At 44.9% G+C, this 20193-nt stretch overlaps 3 protein-coding genes across 3 annotated transcripts; 2 read left to right on the top strand and 1 right to left on the bottom strand.

The window, feature by feature from the left end:
• Positions 1 to 2942: 2942 nt before the first annotated feature.
• LOC147960757 (uncharacterized) lies at positions 2943 to 4664 on the top strand. The gene is made up of 2 exons (XM_087537664.1): positions 2943 to 3076; positions 3899 to 4664. The coding sequence occupies exons 1-2, from the start codon at positions 2979 to 2981 to the stop codon at positions 4662 to 4664; spliced, it is 864 nt and encodes a 287-aa protein (XP_087393790.1). The 5' UTR covers positions 2943 to 2978.
• A 6-nt stretch (positions 4665 to 4670) lies between these two features.
• On the top strand, positions 4671 to 7018 carry LOC147960758 (F-box protein At2g26160-like). The gene has a single exon (XM_087537663.1). The coding sequence runs from the start codon at positions 4671 to 4673 to the stop codon at positions 6228 to 6230; it is 1560 nt and encodes a 519-aa protein (XP_087393789.1). The 3' UTR covers positions 6231 to 7018.
• A 1298-nt stretch (positions 7019 to 8316) lies between these two features.
• Positions 8317 to 12447, bottom strand: LOC147960759 (wall-associated receptor kinase-like 8). Its single transcript, XM_087537662.1, has 4 exons — positions 11035 to 12447; positions 10094 to 10585; positions 9857 to 10009; positions 8317 to 9773 (listed from the first exon to the last, which is right to left on the bottom strand). The coding sequence occupies exons 1-4, from the start codon at positions 11978 to 11980 to the stop codon at positions 8545 to 8547; spliced, it is 2820 nt and encodes a 939-aa protein (XP_087393788.1). The 5' UTR covers positions 11981 to 12447; the 3' UTR covers positions 8317 to 8544.
• Between the last annotated feature and the right edge of the window lie 7746 nt (positions 12448 to 20193).

Consider the following 20193-nt stretch of genomic DNA (forward strand, 5'->3'; position numbering starts at 1 on the left):
CATGAGCTCCAAATTGAGCAAACTCAAGCTTGTTGGATACAAGATGACGAGTAGCATCAAAACAGCAAAAAGAGGAGTGAAACCTCCAACCGAGAAGAATCGGCAAAACCTCCAACATCGAAAACATCATAGAAAATGCAGGTGAACTCCGTTTTCGATGAACTCGAGCGTGCCAACAAGATGACCATAAGCTCCAAAGCTCACAAAGAGAAGAACCAAACAAGAACCAAAAAAGATGATGCAAGGATGCAATGGTTTGAGCTCTCTACGAACAATACGATCAAGCTACTCATCGAGAGCCCCCCTTGATAGTACGGCAATCGATCCTATAACCCGGTCTCCCAACTATCACTATGAGACCGGTAAAATAGAAAACCTATCAAGGGCAAACCTTTGTCTTGCACATAGTCCACTTGAGCTAGATGATGTCGATCTTGACTCCCTCAAGTTGGACCACCTTTCTTGATTGCGTTGGTTTGGTGAAGACTAGTAGATTTCTCCCCCATACTCCACTATGGGTGAGCAACTCTTCCGCACATCTTCACAAGTCCATTGTCACCACAATGGACGGCAAGCTTCAAGCACTTGATCTCTTCGTGATGCATCACTTGAACTTGCACACGGCAACCTAACCCCACACAGAACTCTCACGAAGACCATGGGTTAGTACACAAAGCGTAATGGACAATGCTTACCATATCATGGGATCAGTTGATCCCTCTCGGTACATCTTCTACGCTTTGTGGGTTGATCTACTAGATTCACTCTTTGACTTAGTCTTGATCAACCTCTCACAAGACCAATCTTTGGATAATTCCTTGAATAGCACCTTGGTCGACACCAACTCTCCTTGAAACCAACACATGTACTCTAAGAAAAGCCTATGGACAAAACCTTCAAATATAACTCAAGGCAACCATTAGTCAATAGAGATTGTCATCAGTTACCAAAAACAAACATGGGACACCGCATGTTCTTTCAAACTCTCCCTCGACCCTCTACTGGATCAAGAGCTCGAGGGACGTCATCGAGCTGAACGTGTGCTGAACACGGAGGTGCCATGCGTTCGGTACTTGGATCGGTTGGATCATGAAGACCTTCGACTACATCAACCGCGTTAACCTAACGCTTCCGCTTTTGGTCTATGAGGGTACGTGGACACACTCTCCCCGTCTCGTTGCTATGCATCTCCTAGATAGATCTTGCGTGATCGTAGGAAATTTTTTGAAATTGCATGCTACGTTCCCCAACACACACCACCCCAATGTACCTTTAGATCACCATTAGCCGCTCACCACCAGAAGATTGAAGAGATGGATTTCAGGTTCCCGCACATTCTCTTGGAGAGATGGAAGCAGCTCATCGTATACGCTAATGTTGCTTACAACACTGGCTTAATGAGGATTTCACTTGTAACCTTTACTAAGCCTTGACCTTTACAACCCAACACTTTCCTTCTTGAACTTCCCCAGTTTACAACAATCATCCTTTGACCTACCAACCACCATCGATAGGCTGAGATACTGCTTTGATAGGGCAACCGAGTTAATGGACTTGTTTGAGCACCTCCGTCTTTCTCTCAATGTACCCCTTTCCATAGAATATGGAAGAATTTTGAAGGTTCACCCTCTAACCCGATGCCACTTCATACGTCTGCGGAATGTCCCGGAGCTTCAACATACAACATACTATTCACATACGCCTCCATAAAAGTAATGTTCTCGTTCGCGAACTGGAGGTTGGTAACATTGGGGCATGTCCTCCCAAATGACACTTTCTGGATCTCTCGTCCCCCTTGGGGCTGCTAGAGGAGCGCAAAGAAGCCTTCCACGCAGAGATAAAAGGGCAGGGGAAGAGAGGACCCCCTGTGTCGCAAGCCCCTCAAAGGAATAAAACCGTCAGATAAATCACCATTTACACATAAAGGTTACCTTTTATATTTCTCATTTTGATCGCATGAACACACCGTAAGACACTAGCACATCGTCTATAATAAGTCTCCCCGGCATCAATGCACTTTTTACGACTCAAGCAAGTGATCAAATTGCATAATTTAAATACATCATATTCTTCTCTCCTTTTTTTGCCTAAGGATCCCCAACAACCTTTGCTTATTAAACATGTGACTAACACATCTTCATATAATTTCGTAAAGTGGTTAGCACCTTAATAACTTGGCATTTACAGCAGAAACCATTTCAGGGGCTACAGTTCTTTGAGAAGCATGGACTCCGAAGCTAGTGAATTTATGGGATGACAAATTATGCGTCTCCATTTTCTTTTCAAAGAGATCAAATCAGAAAAAGTTAGAAGATCTTATAATAGTGAATGGAGAGAGTAAAAACCAAAAAATAGGATTCCTTGCAGTGTCATAGAACCGCCAACCTATTCTTGTAGGAGTAATGCAAAGTCCAATGTTTTCTCATATGAAAATTCAAGTTAAAATATTTTTATTAGGCAAAAGAGTCTGATTCTATTTGTAACGTTTTAATTACTTTTATGTGTACAGAGTATTCTTTTGAAAATGCGTGATTTCTTAGTGGGATTTATTTTGAACTGATTTTTTAGTTGGACTTGAAAAGGGGTCATTTGACCCAGGATCAAGTACTAGGATTTGTTTACTACTACTCCCTCCATTAAAGTTATACTAAATCAGTGATTTAAAAAAAGTTATACTAAATCAGTGACATTTACTTTGGGACAGAGGATTATTTTTTTGAGTCGATAGGAATATTTTCTTTCTTTTTTGAGCAAAAAGATAGGAATATTTTCTAGGGTTTTTTTTTGAGACAAGGAACATTTTGGTGACGTGTGCTTGTCTTACGAAGCTACAATCTGACCCAGCCCACAACAAGCACACACAAAAGCCCACATTAAACTGTCGATACAATCCCCACGGCCTTGTTTGAAGAGAGCGAGACTGACACTTTAGAGAGAGAGAGAGAGAGAGAGAGCTGCTCGGGCGGCTCTGGAAGCGAATGGGACGGAAAGCGAGCCGCCTGCGGCGACGCCGCCAGCCGCCAGCCGGCATCAGCCCCACCACGTCGCCGTCGCCTTCGCTTGCATCCTCCTCAAGGTATGCACTCTGCCCGTCTTCCCGCTCCTCTTCACCTGAACCCCAGTTTCTCGTCGCTTTTTCCCTCGTTCATCTCTCTTGTACGCGTCGTTTGCCTACTCTGTCGTGCAACTTGTGCAATCAATCGTTCTCGTGGGAAGAACTCGAATCGCGTCGCCGCTGTCCTAGGTTTAGATTTTTCACTCGATTTCGCCGTAAAGGATACTACTGAGCCTAGGAACCCTAGATGGGATGTGCATGTACGGATAGTATAATTGGTTTGTTGGTTTTGAGAAGAAAATTAGGTCGAGTGTTCGTCGTACCCCAATATGTGATTTGCAAATGGAAAGGAGTACAAAAAGTACCCAAGCAGAAGAACCCGTGAAATTCCAGAGTATCCGTACTGTACATGTCCTGACAGTCGGTATTGGTAGCACATTGTTATTTATAGAGCTATAACTGCAGCTGTTTTATTCAGTGTTTACAGCCAAGCGAAATGTCATAGCGTTTGTCACCATTTCAGTATCATGATCTGAAGATGCAGATGGTTTTCACTGTCACGAAAAGTTTTAACTACAGGGTGGCTTTCCAAAATAAAATTCTTATCTGTGCATGCTGTCATCTTAGCCCTGTCATATAACCATCTTACAAAATAAATCGATCAACTTGCTGCTTATTTGTAAGTGTCGACTTTCTTGACATTTAAGGGATATACAAGATCTGGAGAACAACACGTGCTTAATTGCTTGTCCATGGTCCAAGCATGCTGTCTGCCTTTTTTCATTTGTTACTGGACTAATAATCTTTCTAACCTTTCTGCCTTGAATTTGTTGTGTTTTGCAGAGAGTTTGCCATCATGCAAAGCCCGAGCAAATTGCCTGACCCATCTGTCTCTACTCCCCCAGGAGTGTTGGGGCACCAAGGTTGGGCTGACCTCCCAGATAAACTGCTTCACTCCATTGTTCCTCTGTTGGGATCTTTCCTCGACCTTATCGCGTTTGCTAGCACCTGTGGTTCTTGGCGTGCTGCCTTCTCTTCGTACCCATCCAAACCTACCATCTGCACCAAACTCCCGCCTCTCCTCGTCCGACCCAATGTCTGTGTCGATGCCCCTCATCTCCCTTCCAGCAATGGTTGTCACAAGCTACGCACATGTAAGGTCATTGATCTGGCCAACCAGAACAGAGCCCTCCGCTGCCAGATTCCTCAAGAAACTTTTCAGAGGATGCGTTTTGCTGGCTCTTCCTATGGGCATCTCATCTGCTGCCGCCGAGGAAATTGCCTTGTTGTTGATGTGTTCACTGGTGCCGAGGTTTCACCTCCATCTCTCCCATTCAGTGGTGACTGTGAGCAGGAGTTCTACTTTGGCGGCACCCTGACAGCTCCCCTTGCATCACCCAACTGCCATCTCCTTGTCAGCACACGATCCTCCCTGTTTGATTGGCCAGTTGGAAGTGACTCTTGGTCTGAACTCAAGCTTTCTGATGCACGGATAGATCAGATTGTGGAATCCAATGGTCAGTTCATCGCCATGGATTATTCCCAGAGGATCTACATTCTGAAGTTAGCCCCCCAGCTTGGCCTGCAGGAGATAGCAACTGAGTGGTGAGACGACATGACTGAATGCCCATATCTAAGACCATGGCTGGTGGTCTGCGGTGATATGCTTCTCATGGTTGACCATTACATGAGCTTATCATTTGGAGCACCAGTCTTGTATAAACCCTACCACCTTGATATGTCGACCAGACCTGCAAAATGGGTGGAGGTGAAGAAGCTGGACAATTGGGCACTCTTTGTAGGGGGTGATGTGAGGAGCCCGCCGTTTTCTTGCTTGACCCCAGAGAAGTGGGGAGGGAGGAGCAACTGCCTGTACTACGCCCATTACTCTCAGCCTTGGAGCGTACATGGATTAGGTGACGCGGCAAATGCTGTGTGGGATCCTTCCACCGACCCTGATCTTGTGTACAAGAGAAACTGGTACGGCCAGCTGCAGGCCTTCTGGGTGTATCCAAGCATGTTCTATTCTGATGCTCCAGTAGTGACGGGGCACCAAGACTGGGCTGACCTCCCAGATAACCTGCTTCACTCCATTGTTCCTCTGTTGGGTTCCTTTCTCGACCTTATTGCGTTTGCTAGCACCTGTCGTTCTTGGCGTGCCGCCTTCTCTTCATACCCATCCAAATCGACCTTCTGCACCAAACTCCCGCCTCTCCTTGTCCGGCCCAATGTCCGTGTCCAAGCCCCTCATCTACCTTCTAGCAATGGTCGTCACAAGCTACGCACATGTAAGGTCATTGATCTAGCCAACCAGAACATAGCCCTTCGCTGCCAGATTCCTCAAGAAACTTTTCAGAGGATGCGTTTTGCTGGTTCTTCATATGGGCAACTCATCTGCTGCCGCCGAGGAAATTGTCTTATTGTTGATGTGTTCACTGGTGCTGAGGTTTCACCTCCATGTCTCCCATTCAGTGGTGACTGTGAAGAGGAGTTCTACTTTGGTGGCACCCTGACAGCTCCCCTTGCATCACCCAACTGCCATCTCCTTGTCAGCACTCGATCCTCCCTGTTTGATTGGCCGGTTGGAAGCGACTCTTGGTCTGAAATCAAGCTTTCTGATGCACGGATAGATCAGATTGTGGAATTCAATGGCCAGTTCATTGCCATGGATTATTCTCAGAGGATCTACTTTCTGAAGTTAGCCCCCCAGCTTGGCCTGCAGGAGATAACTACCAAGTGGTGGGACGGCATGACTGAGTGCCCATATCTAAGACCATGGCTGGTGGTCTGCGGCGATATGCTTCTCATGGTTGACCATTACGTGAGCCTATCATTTGGAGCACCAGTCTTGTATAAACCCTACCGCCTTGATATGTCGACAAGACCTGCAAAATGGGTGGAGGTGAAGAAGCTGGACAACTGGGCACTCTTTGTAGGGGGTGATGTGAGGAGCCCGCCGTTTTCTTGCTTGAGCCCAGAGAAGTGGGGAGGGACGAGCAACCGCCTGTACTACGCCCATTACTCCCAGCCTTGGAGCGTACATGGCTTTGGTGATGCGGCAGATGCTGTGTGGGATCCTTCCACTGACCCTGATCTTGTGTACAAGAGAAACTGGTACGGTCAGCTGCAGGCCTTCTGGGTGTACCCAAGCATGTTCTATTCCGATGGCCAGTGATCGTCGATGGGGCAACTACAGCTTGCTGCTCTACCAGCTTCTTCTGGAAACTATCTCTTCCAACAGAGATTTATGCAGCTTAAAAAAAGGTGATTGCTCATAGCGGCAGCCGTACTGAAGCTTTTGCTGTTAGTTTCATCCTTCAGTTTTCAGGACATTGTAGGAGAAGTTTATGGTGGCGTTGGTGATTGCTCAAACCTTCGCCAGTTAGTTGTCATTCAGTTTGCTGTTCAGTCTTTGCACTTTATGGATATGTACTTGACTACGTCGTATTGCTCATCTGTGCTGGAGTTGACAAGCTAAGCGCCCTGTTTCTGCATGACGAAGAGAGTGTTCATGCAAGTGCTTGTGCTCTTATTTGCATCTTAATCTCTTTTATTTCGACAAGCCAATTTCAACAACCAGACTTGCATAGCAAATTTTGCTTGAAGATAGATGATGTGTCCTCTTGAATTCGCTGGGTCTGTGTGAACAAGGCGTTTTGTTTTCAGTTATTGTAACAAGAGTTGCACAAGCACATGCGGTTTTGTTGTGCATGTGTGGTTACTGGTGCCTCAGAAGCAAGGCATCACTGAGGTGTATGCTTTGATTGGTTTGTGTGCTTGCCCTTGGGATATTTGCTAGAGTTTTATAAGCTTGGTGTAACCTGGGTGATTGTGTTCTTCGTGATGCCTGCTACTTTTCAGGCTAATAGGAATGTGATCTCCCCGCGTGAGTGCGCGCCGTGACGAAAAGGCTATGTTGCGTTTTCGAGTAGATAATAATTTCTAAATAGTGATGAAAATTTTTATCTGCTTTGCCGTGTATGTATGGAGGAACTAACATGGCAGCAAGGAACTGTCAGTATCAATATTCAGTATGATCAATTCACGGTTGATGCACATCTAACATGTCTACAAGATGAAAACGATATACAGAGCTGTTGATGTCAGCGTGAAATATCACTTTGCCATTCATACTTCATATGCGCATAGATTTCAAGACACCTGAAATTCGAAATGCATTACCGTTGAAGAACACTAATTTCCCCACAAATGAAGTTAGTATCAGGGGTTGCATCATGAGTTGCTCCACAAAAGAAGGCTTCTTCAAACTTCATATACAAAACAGTAGGGTTCTAACAGAGCCCAGTTTCTAAAACGGGCATTATTTTGATTTTGCACTGTACGGTTAACAAATACTCCTATTTTAATCGAAAGAATATTTAGCCTGTACAGCAGTTCTCTGAGAACATTTTTATCTCCTTGAACATTGCAGTGTTCATCTCTGTACGGGTGTTTGTTCTCTGACAAAACATTGGACTTTGGGTTACTCCCTTCACTGCAAAACAGAGTAAAGATTCTACATTACTCCAAGGAATCGTCCACTTCCATTTTGTAGCAATCAAGTGTCCATTTACATTTCTTCAGTTCCTTTCTGTACACTTGGAATAAAAGTTCAGAGGCAGAGGTGAAAATTGCAGTGTTCATCTCTTAGGCCTTTTTTAGGAATACAATTGGCTTTTATCGTCCCAGGAAAACTCGAGCTCGGGAGTTGTTGCTTTGTTGAAAGAAGAGAACAAATATCATAAGTTCAGGCAGTGTGAACATGTCAGTAATATGTGTTCAAAACTTCAAATGCAAGAGTATTAGACTGAACTTCTCCAAATTCAAACAAGTTAATACTCCCTCCGTTCCAAATTACTCGTCGCAGAAATGGATGTATCTAAAACTAAAATACATCTAGATACATCCATTTCTGCGACAAGTAATTCGGAACGGAGGGAGTACTATTGCACGTAAACCTCATATATTTCAGTGGGCTCTGTACACTTCAGGGATGCTTCGATTTATGAAGAATGAAGAGCTGAAAGCATCTTCATTGTAGAAACAAACAAAAAAAGCACCTTGATTCAGCAGAGCCAGACATGAGACCCTACAGCGTATGTAACCTTTTTTTTTGCGAGATCGTATGTAACCTTTTGACTAAAGGAAGATGCATCACACTTGAAAACTAAAAAGAAAAAAGAATATGCAGCACTCTAGCTGGTTACTTAAAAGAAAAGGAAAAATAAAATTATAGCAGGAACTGTTGCAGTTTAATAAGGGAATATGATTTGAGCAAGGCATGTGTGTTAATAGAGTGCGATGTGTCAAGGATGAAACACTAATTTTGTTGAGTAAATCCATTCATCAAGTAAGATGGTGCTGCATAATACACTTTGTAAAGAAGAGGATTGCATGTACTCCCTCTGTAAACTAATATAAGACCTTTTAGATCACTACAGAGGGAGTAGAAGACAAGGGCAAAAACACTAGAGAGCTGACAAGCATGTCTAGCGCGGCAGGCTAGCGGATGCGAGGAACTCCTGCTCCAAGCTATAGCACGCGTTTTGGTTGCGCTGAGATGTTACATGATAAGTTCTCCCGGCTAGGTTCATGGCCATGGACTGGTGGCCTTGCATCTCATACTCAATGGCTGGATCAGCCTGAGATGAATTCGTCCAATTCATTCGGAGTTGCTGCAATGTTGTCTCGACTTCCTTCATTGTAGGCCTTTCCTCACCTTTTAGCCTCAGGCACTTCTCCGCAAGAGAAGCAACCCCGTTGATCTCTTCGTCGGCCGCTTCTTCGAGAACTTGTGCAGCCACTATTTCTTTGGGTTGCCTCGACCTGATCTCCGAGAGGAAATAGTTACACAAGCTCTCGGCCATTCCCGACTCAGCTGTAAAAACAGGTTTTTTCCTGATAAGAAGTTCTAGGAGTACCACACCAAAACTGTAAACGTCACTCTTCTCATTTAGCTGCTTAGTATGGTAATATTCTGGATCTAGGTAGCCAAATGTGCCTTGCACATTTGTGACAAGATGAGTTTGATCAATGGGGACAGTTCTTGAAGCGCCGAAATCCGAAACCTTTGCAGCATTGTTCGCATCCAGGAGTATGTTAGAGGACTTCACATCACGATGGAAGATTGAAATCGAGGCTGCAGAGTGGAGATAACATAGAGCACCCGCAGCTTCTGATGCTATTCGAAGACAGTCATTCCATGCCAAAGAAACTATGTTGCTAGGATCATGATGGAGAATTTCAAATAATGAACCATTGGGAATGAAGTCGTACACTAGTAAGGGGACCTCAGTTTCAAGACAGCACCCGAAAAGTTTCACGATATTCCGGTGGTTTATCTGAGAGAGGATTGCAACCTCGTTGATAAAATCGCTGATCTCACCTTCCCTGATAATCTGGGATTTTTTTATGGCTACCACATGCTGGTTTGATAAGATCCCTTTGAAGACCGTGCCATGCCCTCCGCGTCCAAGGATGCGTGCAGGATCAAAGTTATTTGTTGCCCTTTTAAGCTCTTCTATTGAGAAAATCTTAGTATTCTCACTCGCATTTTGATCTGCTGATATCAACTGTTGTAAGAGAAGGCCCTTGTTCGTCTGGAAATACTTCCTTCTTAGTTTCTTCTGGACATCTCTTTTCCATCTTCGAATGAGAAATATTGCACTTACCCCAAATAGTAACATGCCAAAGCCACTGCTAAGCCCAGTTACAATACCTACCATAATGAAATTGATGCATCAGTCCTATATCTTGATTATGTTTTGAGAAGAATCGAGCATGCAGTATATATTTGCTCACCTAAGAAGATATTTTGCTTTCTTACTGGACTGCACTGCATTTTTGTAATATCATATTCTGTATGATCAGGGCACTTGGTGCAGGTGTAGTTTCCCATAGTGTTCTGGCAATTCCCTTTGCAAAGTCCTGGTGTCCGTTTGCACTCATCAACATCTGTAACCATATCTCTGTCAGGAGATACATAACATTTGTACAAATAATAAACTACAGTTGTAAAGATAAAGAGAAAGGGAGTACCTTCACAACCATCTGGGATGTATGGATTTCCTTCAAAACCGTGCAAGCATGCGCACCTGTATCCAACATAACTTTTGTTGGAGCTGATGACACCCAGGCAGGAGCTATGGATACTTACACACGCATATCCAGAGGAGTTTTTTTTGGCTTCTTGGCATGTAAGATCATCAACAGCCCATCTCACCGAAGCTGATTCCAGGGGATCAACATACAGGGTTGGTTCTTGAAGTTCTGAAGGTTGCAATATGGTGTTAAATATCTCCTCCCCAAAACTTGAGTCATATTTGATTCCCAGAAGCCCCTCACTGACATTTATGTATGTCACATCAATGAGGCCGCCATAATCCCGGAGAATGGGTACTGTAGTGTCTGAGCAGTCGAGCTGAAAAGTTTTCCTCGCAGAACAGCCTTCTTCTATGCCGAAAGGAAATGGGACACTGATATTCCCACACTGTCGAGAACAATTCGCCTTTCTTGCTCTTGAATTATACTCTATTCAAAAGAATTTCAATTTTGTCAGATACTGTCTGGAGAAAAGAATCTTCAGATTAGCTAGAAAGCAAGATTATTTTGTGTAGCCTAGCACAAAAGGAAATAATTTTTTACCGGAATGAACCTCCACATACAAAAAGTGTCAGGTTGTAGTGTCATAGTTAAAAGACCAAAGGCTAAAATCATGTGTATCATTTCAGAAAAGCTGATGCTTATGAGACTAGATATGCCCCAAGTTTATTTGCTAATTCACTTCTTAATGGGATATATATTTTCAAAAATTAATTGATATATCTTTTATAATCCTGGAGTTACTTTTGTAGAAGTACATATGCTCTTGTTAAGGTGTGAATCCAAAAGGAGCAAGTTATGTCCTGACTGACAACAAAAACTCCTGCGACAAAAACCTTTCATAAAAGACACATAAAAGACATGATGGAGGAGATTACTGTGGTCAGGCGAGCAGCCATCGGAGATATACGGATTGCCTCCATAACCACTATTGCACCGGCAGACATAACCAACATCAGGAAAAGTAACCGTGCATTCGCTGTGTTTGCTGACACATGCATAATTGCTATCTTTCATGCTCCTGGAGCAGTTCGTTTGGTCCACGATACTCCATCCAATTCCTGTCGCAATATTTATGTTGATTGTATCCCACAAGATGCTGAGATGAGACTGTGTTTTCATCTTACTTGTTTTGTGGCGAACAAACTGTAACTCGACGGTATGAACAAATATATCTGCATGTACGGAGCACGACCCAGGCCCACTAGGATCCTGCCTGTACACTTGCTCTGCAATCTTTTTGCTGGGACAGGTTACCTTACAAACCAACCTAAGATTACCAACATCTTTATCTACCAAATACACATCCAAGTCACAAGCAATGATAGTAAGGAACATCAACTCGAAAACGGTAAAACTATTCCCCGGAGTCCATGACATGTTGTAGCCATCGACATCAGATTTCATTGGGATGGTTTTAGAAAAATTGACCAGAAAAGCATTCAGCGTCATGCCACCGGCGTCAATATTGGCGACAACCTCGGTTGTACTACCATCATCCAAGAAGAGTTTTGGGGGATGAGTGGTGTGGTTGCAAACTAAACTGAAGTCAGAATTCCTGGAGCAGCCAGCTTCTATGCCGAATGGGTAGGTGAAGGTCACGTTACCACATATACTTGTACAGTTGCCAGTAGATGGGAGAGTAAAATTTGAAGAACCCGTGCTGGTGCTGTCGCCATGGAGGGACCTTGTCCTTAACCGACCCAACAAGCGGTTCGGAGGCTGAGCGGTGTTCCCGTCTACGGTTCTCAAAACCGCAGATGCTTGTGCTTCGGTCATCACTATCATGGCAAGTATCCTTGCAAGTACGAGCAAAGCAAACATGGCATGAACTGGGCGATTCACACCTATGCTAAGCTTGAGAGCTATTCTGTATTTCGTGTGTGGTAGTAATTGGCCATAGAATACCACAGCTGGTGAAGCTCTATTATAGATGCCTGACGCGCACTAAAATTCAAAGATGTCAAAATCACTGATGGGCCCCTGTATTGTGTTACTTACAGAGGAAAGTTTTGCTTTGTCCTCTCAGGGTAGGAAGTTTCCTCATTGAGTCAAAAAAAAAGACATGATAGTATTCACATTAAGGGCAAAAAAAAAAGCACGATACTCCGGTATGGCAGTATATCAACCATGTGTTAATTATACAACGACAACAGGGGGTGGGCTCGAAATGATGAATCATTAAGCTAAATTGAGGTCAATACAGCAGATATGTTATGGTACTCTGGTCTCTCTGTACACTTCAGCTGTGTAAGTAAATAGTACCACATAATACTCCTAGTAGTATAGAAAATCAACAAAGAGATAGGGAGGTACCTTGTTGTAGAGATATACGCCAATCATCAAGTGACCTTGCCCATCAAAATTTGCAAAGTTTGCGATGCGCTAGTAAGTTGAAAGTGATCGTTAGCATTCCAGAATATCATACGCACCACTGCCCACAGATAAGGTACTACAGTTTTTCCACCAGGGTTGAATGAACTGGAATCGAGCGACGACAACGACCGGTTGTTCGTTCGCAAATCTGTTGAAAAATCGTAAGCTATGCTACATCAATCATCACTTACTCGATAGACTGTTAAGGTGGGAACTAGTCGATTACCAGCTATGATGTGGCCTGCATCCGCCCCTGAGCCCCACTTGCCAGTGCCGGGCGCCGGCCGCCAGCCGCCAGCCGCTGGATGGTGGCCGGCGGCTGCCCGTCGCTGGCGGCCCCCTTCTCATGGAGATCCGAGAGCTACAGAGGCCGTCGCCCAAATCCCAATCGCCTTCCAGCGCTGCACCAGTGGCCCCGTCCCTGTGTCGAGCACGAGAGAGAGAGAGAGAGAGAGAGAGAGAGAGAGAGCACAGTTGGGCCTATCTTCTCTCCCGCAGCGCAGCGAGCCCAAATGTACGCGGGCTGCCCATCTCTTGTGAAGAGCCTCAAGTCTTTCATGACCAACTCTTATGGATGGGTAGTCATTGTTGAATTCACATCAAAAGAGGAATAATATCACAAACTTCTTAATGATTCAGGGGTCTGGCGGCAAGATAAGGAATTGAAGGATCATATCAGAGACTATTTTTCTCATCTTTTCACATCAAAAGTATTGCAACCGAACCATGAGGTTCTTTTCCTTGTTCAGAGAAGAGGTGACGACTGAAATGAATAAGGCCTTTCTTGCCGAAAATCCTTTTCTGAGCCCAGGCTCATCTACCCTCGCGCTGAAGAAAAAAAAAATCAAAACAAATACTAGATTTTTTTTTTGCATAGTAGATAATTTGTTGCGTGAGGTCCACTCTCATTTTCAATTCATTTGGACATCTGAGCAGCTCTCGGCAAAAAAAAACAAATTTGAAGTTTGTAAAAAAGTTTACCGTTCATGTACTGTTCTAACCCGATTTGTTTTTTTTGCTGAGAGCTACTCAGATATCCAAATGATCTGAAAATTGGAGCGGTCCTCACGCAATAAATTATCTATCATGCAAAAATATTGGATTTTTTTGAATTTTTTGTGAATTGTTTTCTGACCGTGTGCAGATGAGGCTGGGCACCGAATTGCTGCACTCCTTCCTTACTATGTAGAAGGTTTTGCGAGCGGTTAATACTTGTACTATCCTTTCTGGATGGAATGACATTGCGATTGTGATGATCCTCAAGGTTAACTCACCAGAAAAGGTTACCTAATTTAGGCCGATGTGATGTGGTGTATAAGGTTATTGCAAGATGGTGGCTACTTGTCTGTAGGTTTTTCTTCCAGAAATTATTAATCCGACCCAGGGTGCTTTTGTTCCCGGAAAAATGATTACGGATAATGTTTTAATGACCTACGAATGTTTCCATACAATAAAAAATAAGAAAGAAGCGAAAGAGGGGTTGTGTGCTATCATAATCGATGTGCATAAAGCTTGTGATAGGGTTGAGTGACCTTTTTTGAAGGAGATTATGCTAAAACTAGGTCTTTTGGAGAACTGGGTAAATGTTATTATGTAATGTGTATCCACTGTTGAATATCGGGTTCAGTTTAATGCGGAAGAAAGCTGAAGTTTCAAGCCTATGAGAGGATTACGGCAAGGCGATACCCCTTATCTCCTTATTTGTTTCTATAATTTACGGAGGGTCTGACTGCTCTATTGATGCGTGCGGATGAGAATGGAAATATTTTGGAAGTGAAAGTTTGAAGAGATGCCCCTTCGATCACAAATCTTCTCTTTGCCAATGATTCGTTGATCCTCATGATGGCTAATATGCACAATGCTAAGACCCAGAGTCAATTTTGGATTTGTATTGTATCGCTTCGGGGCAAATGGTGAGTGTCGAAAAGTCTAGTATATTTTTAGCCTCAATACAAGTGTCGAGGTTAGAGAACAAAAGTGTACCACTCTGGGTATTTTGACCGAGGCTCTCAATGACAGATACTTAGGTCTGCCAGTCTTCGATAAAGCTGATTGTTTATAGTATTTGGTTGATGCGTTGTCTTGGATAAAGATGGTTGTTTATAGTATTTGATTGATCGTATTATTACGAAAATCACTGGTTGGAAGGAAAATTTATTATCTGTTGGAGAGAAGGAAGTTCTTCTCAAGTCTGTTGTTCAAACCATCCGCACCCATGCAATGTCGGTCCTTAATTTTTTTTACAAAGATTTCAACAGAATTGTTGATGCGATGTCGTATTTTGGGTGGGGAGACGAGGACAACTTGAGAAGGATGCATTGGATGGCTTGATGGAAAATGTGTGCCCTAAAGAATCAAGGGCGATGGGCTTTTGTGATAGGCTAGGCGGTTTCTTGAGAACCCAGACTCCGTATGTGCTACTATTTTGAGAGTGAAGTACTTCCCTGATGGCGATTTACTGGATGCAAAGTTAAAAGAAGGATCCTCATTCACTTGGTAGACTATAATAGCGGGAGTGAATTATCTGAAACATTGGTCTATATGGAGAGTTGGGAATGGTTAGAATATTGATATCTAGAATGACTCTTGGATCACAAATTATGGGGATATAAAAGTCATCTGATTTCTCGGGTTGCAGATTTTATTAATCCGGTTTCTAATAACTGGGATGATGATCTGGTTAGACAAACATTATGGCCCATTTATGCACAATGCATCCTTGTTATCCCTCTCCCTCATCATGATATGCCGGATTTTGTCACATGGAGTTATATGAAAAATGACATGTTCTCATAGTCAATGTGTTGGGAAACGTTGCATGGAAAACAAAAAAAATTCTACACACACGCAATGATCTATCCATGGAGATGCATAGCAACGAGGGGAAGAGTGTGTCTACGTACCCTCGTAGACCTTAAGCGGAAGCGTTTATTAACGCGGTTGATGTAGTCGAACTTCTTCGCGCTTCAACCGATCAAGTATCGAACGCACAACACCTCCGCGTTCTGCACACGTTCAGCTCGGTGACGTCCCTCGCCATCTTGATCCAGCAAGATGTCAAGGTAGTAGATGAGTTCCGTCAGCACGACGGCGTGGTGACGGTGATGGTGAAGTGATCATCGCAGGGCTTCGCCTAAGCACTACGAAACTATGACCATGGGAGTAAACGGTGGAGGGCGGCGCCGCACACGGCTAACAATTGTCTTGTGTGTGCCAGGGCCCCCCACATATAAATAGGTGGGGGGAGAGGGAGGCAGCCAAGGAGGTGCCCAAGTAGGCCAAATCCTAGTTGGGGGCCTTCCTATGGCTGGCGCCCCCTTTCCTTATTTACCGGAGGGGGAAGGAAAGAGGAGGGAGGAGGGAAGGAAGGGGGAGGCCGAATCCCCCCTTTCCTTCTTGGCCCATATGGGGGGCGCACCAGCCCCTGGTGGCTGGTGCATTTCCCCTCTTGGCCCATTAGGCCCATATCTTTTGACGGGGGTGCCCGGGACCCCTTCCGATGACCCGATATGTACCCGGTACCCTCTGGAACACTTCCGGTGTACGAATACTATCGTCCTATATATCAATCTTTACCTCTCGACCATTTCGAGACTCCTCGTCATGTCTGTGATCTCATCCGGGACTCCGAACAACATTTGGTCACCAAATCACATAACTCATATAATACTATATCGTCATCGAATGTTAAGCGTGCGGACTGTCGTGGAATTGTCACGACAGATGTCCTTCGTGTCAGGACTTAGTCGTGAGGCCAACGCATCCATGTAGTAGCTTGAAGGGGTTGGTCAGAATCGAGAGACGCAAGGTTCTACCCAGGTTCGGCCCCTCACGATGGAGGTAAAAGCCTACATCCTGCTTCATTAATATTGATGATGATGAACATGATTACAAGGGTGCTCTATCTCGAGAGCTATAGACTTGTTTGTCTAACCCTAATCTGTCCAACTCGTGGAACTTGTCCCTCTTGGGGTGCCCTGCCCCTCCTTATATAAGTTGGAGGGGCGGGTTACATGTGGAGTCCTAGTAGGACTAGGACTACTTTATTATAAGTGGAACCCTAGTCTTGCTTCCTTTGTAAGAGAATATTCATTATGCCTTAAACAAGCCCACCATAACATGAGTCAGCCTTCCATGAGCCGCCTTCTAGGCCACCGGGTCTTATCGCTCTTCTGACCCGCCTGTCAGGTCACCAATGAGCCGCCAACTTTGGGCAGGTTACTAGTCAGTCGCCGGGTCAAGATAGGTCACTAGTGAGTGGCCAAGTCCGGTCGGGTCATACATCCGGCCGGGTTACACCGCAGGGTATATCCCCGACATTAGCCCCCAGCTTAATTTGGATTTATCCATGTTAAACTGATCCTGCAAAATAAACACAATAACAAATTTGATAGGTTGTGCTCCGGGTTAAAAATTCTTGTAAGCCGGCACCTGATCATCCTTAAGTCCTCGTCATTTCCTTCTTCTGGAAAGTCCAGGTCAATAGGCCAGCCTGATAATCAATTTGCTGACATTGGTTTCTCGCAGAAAAATATTGTGAAGAATAATTCATTTGATTCAGCTCCCAATGCTTAACAAGAAATATTGGTTTTGAAATACTCATCTGATTTTCAGCCAGCTTGAAGATGCAGAACTTGCCGGTTTATCATTGCCAAAATTGTCGGTTTGTAAATATTGATGGCACCGAGTCATAATTGTTGCTAACATCAAGCTTGAAAATGTACCTATCTTATATGCATATCACTTGTAGGCCCCAAGTCTTAAGAAGGGAGCGTAGTAATAGCTTAAGACTTGCTTCAATATAAATGTCGCAACCTTGAAGAAATTCAGGTTGTTCATCTCAGTCACTGGTCATAAACTAAATATTCCACATATGTAGCCCCCAAGTGCCGAGTTGTCATGCTTGCAGCAACCTGGGACTTGTAATTGCCTTATGCTCATAAAAACTTCAACCAGAGTAGCCCCCAAGGGCCGGGTCATTATGCAATAATGAGCAGGGACTTTGTAGATATGATCATGTAGACTTGAACATCAACATGTAGCCCCCAAGGGTCGGCTTAGCAAGACAATACTGAGCTAGGACTTTATATATACTTCATTGAAAATAACATCATATGTGAAGGCTGATTAAACTCATGCACTTAGTATTGCATAGCTAGCCATGGGCTAATATAGTACACGAGTAGACGTACAGTTTTAGAAGCAGAACAAATTACATGCATACACCTTTCATCTTCTAGACTATTGGCTAATCCTATTCCACTAACACCCCCCCCCCCCCCCCCCCCGCAGTTGGAACGGGAGCTGCGCGGACGTTCAAGCTGGAACAGAACTCTCGAAAGACAGCAGTTGGTAATCCCTTGGTGAAGACATTAGCATACTGCGAAGTCGTCGGGACATGAAGAACACGAACATCGCCTAGAGCTATACACTCTCGGACAAAGTGTAGATCAATTTCCACATGCTTCGTCCATTGGTGCTGAACAGGATTAGTCGAGAGATACACCGTACTCACATTGTCACAGAAGACAATAGTGGCCTGCTGAAGCGGACGATGACGTTCAGCGAGGAGTTGGCGGAGCCAGCATGACTCAGCGATAGCATGTGCAACAGCACGGTACTCGGCTCGGCACTGGAACGTGAGACTGTATGCTGACGCTTGGATGACCACGACACAAGGTTGTCACCGAGGAAGACGCCATAGCCCGAGGTGGACTTGCGAGTGTCAGGGCAACCAGCCCAATCAGCATCCGTATATGCAGTGAGGGATGCCAGGGAGGTGCGATGGAGCTGCAAACCATGGTCAAGAGTGCCCTTGAGGTAGCGAAGAATCCGCTTCAAGAGGTTGGCATGGGGTCCGTGAGGGTCATGCATGTGTAGGCAAGCCTGCTGAACCGCATACGCGATGTCTGGACGAGTGAACGTCACATACTGAAGAGCACCGGCGATGCTGCGGTAGTCAGTGGCGTTGTCGATGGGAGCCCCTGTGGTGGAAAGCTTGGGGTTGGTGTCGACAGGTGTACTGCAAGGCTTGCAGTTGCTCATCCCTGCACGAGCAAGAATCTCCTTGGTGTATTGACGTTGAGAGAGGAAAAGGCCAGTACTAGCACGCTGAACTGAGACACCGAGGAAGTGGTGTAGCTCGCCAAGGTCCTTGAGGGAGAACTCATGGCTAAGGGAGTTGATGAAGCGCCGCAACAGTGTTGTGGACGATGCAGTCAACACGATGTCATCAACATATAGTAGGAGATACGCCATGTCACTCGATCTGTGTCAATAAATAAATAATGACGGATCAGCCTTTGAGGCGACGAAGCCCATGGATGTGAGAAACATGGTGATGCAACTGAACCACGCACCGGGTGCTTGCTTGAGCCCGTAGAGTGACCGATTCAGCCGACAAACATGATCAGGTCGTGCGTTGTCGACGAAGCCGGATGGTTGTTGGCAGTAGACAGTCTCGACGAACATTCCATTGAGAAACACATTGTTGACATCGAGTTGGTGAACCGGCCAGCCATTCGACAAAGCAATGGTGAGGACGGTACGTACAGTGGCTGGTTTAACAACCGGACTGAATGTCTCACCAAAGTCGATGCCAGGTCGTTGAGAAAAACCTCGAACCACCCATCGTGCCTTTTAGCGGTCCAATGTGCCATCAGACTTAAGTTTGTGCCGAAATATCCATTTACCTATAACAAGATTAGTACCAGGTGGACGGGGAACAAGGTCCCAAGTATGATTAGCACACAAGGCATCAAACTCCTGCTGCATGGCAAGACGCCAATTTTCATCATTGAGAGCTGCACGATACGTGTGTGGGATAGGAGAAGGAACCATGACATGCAAATTTAGACGATCAACAGGTTGTCGAAAGCCAGACTTTCCACTGGTGCGCATGGTGTGGCTGTTCACAACCGGAGCAATCGGAATGGCGGTAGGAGGAATGGATGGCGTCTCAACATGAGGTGACTCGGGTGCTGGTGTAGTGCGCGGTGCCGTCGTAATGACCGGGAGTGGTGGGGGTACGTGTGCAACTGTGGAGAGGAAGTCATAGTCATAAGAGGTTGGGGAAGCAGGAGTTTCAGCAAATGGAAAGGGAACCTCATCAAAGGTGACATGACGAGAGATGATTATCCGATTAGTGGACAGATCAAGACAATGATAGCCACGATGGTTTGAAGGATAACCTAAGAAGACACAAGACTTGGAGCGAGGTGCAAGCTTATGGGGGGCTGTGGCTGAGAGGTTGGGATAACATCTACAACCGAAAACACGAAGGTGTGAATAATTGGGAGGAGAACCAAATAGAATTTGGTGGGGAATACCAAAGTTCAGGGTTTTGGTGGGATGGAGATTAATAAGGTATGTGGCTGCGTGAAGAGCTTCGACCCAATAGGCAGGTGGAGCACTGCATTGGAAAAGAAGGGAGCAAAGGATATTATTTATAGAGTGGATGATGCGTTCCGCTTTACCATTTTGCTGAGAAGTATGAGGGCATGACATGCAGAGTGCAATGCCATGAGAGAGGAGATGGTTGCGCATGGCGTTGTTGTCAAACTCGCGTCCATTGTCACACTGGATACTACGAATGATGGCAGAAAATTGGGTGCGGACACAGGCAAAGAAATCATGGAGAATGGCGAAGACATCCGATTTGT

The sequence above is a fragment of the Triticum urartu genome, chromosome 7A, assembly GCF_056163025.1.
Source record: "Triticum urartu cultivar PI428250 chromosome 7A, HENAU_Tu73, whole genome shotgun sequence".
Lineage (NCBI taxonomy): Eukaryota > Viridiplantae > Streptophyta > Magnoliopsida > Poales > Poaceae > Triticum > Triticum urartu.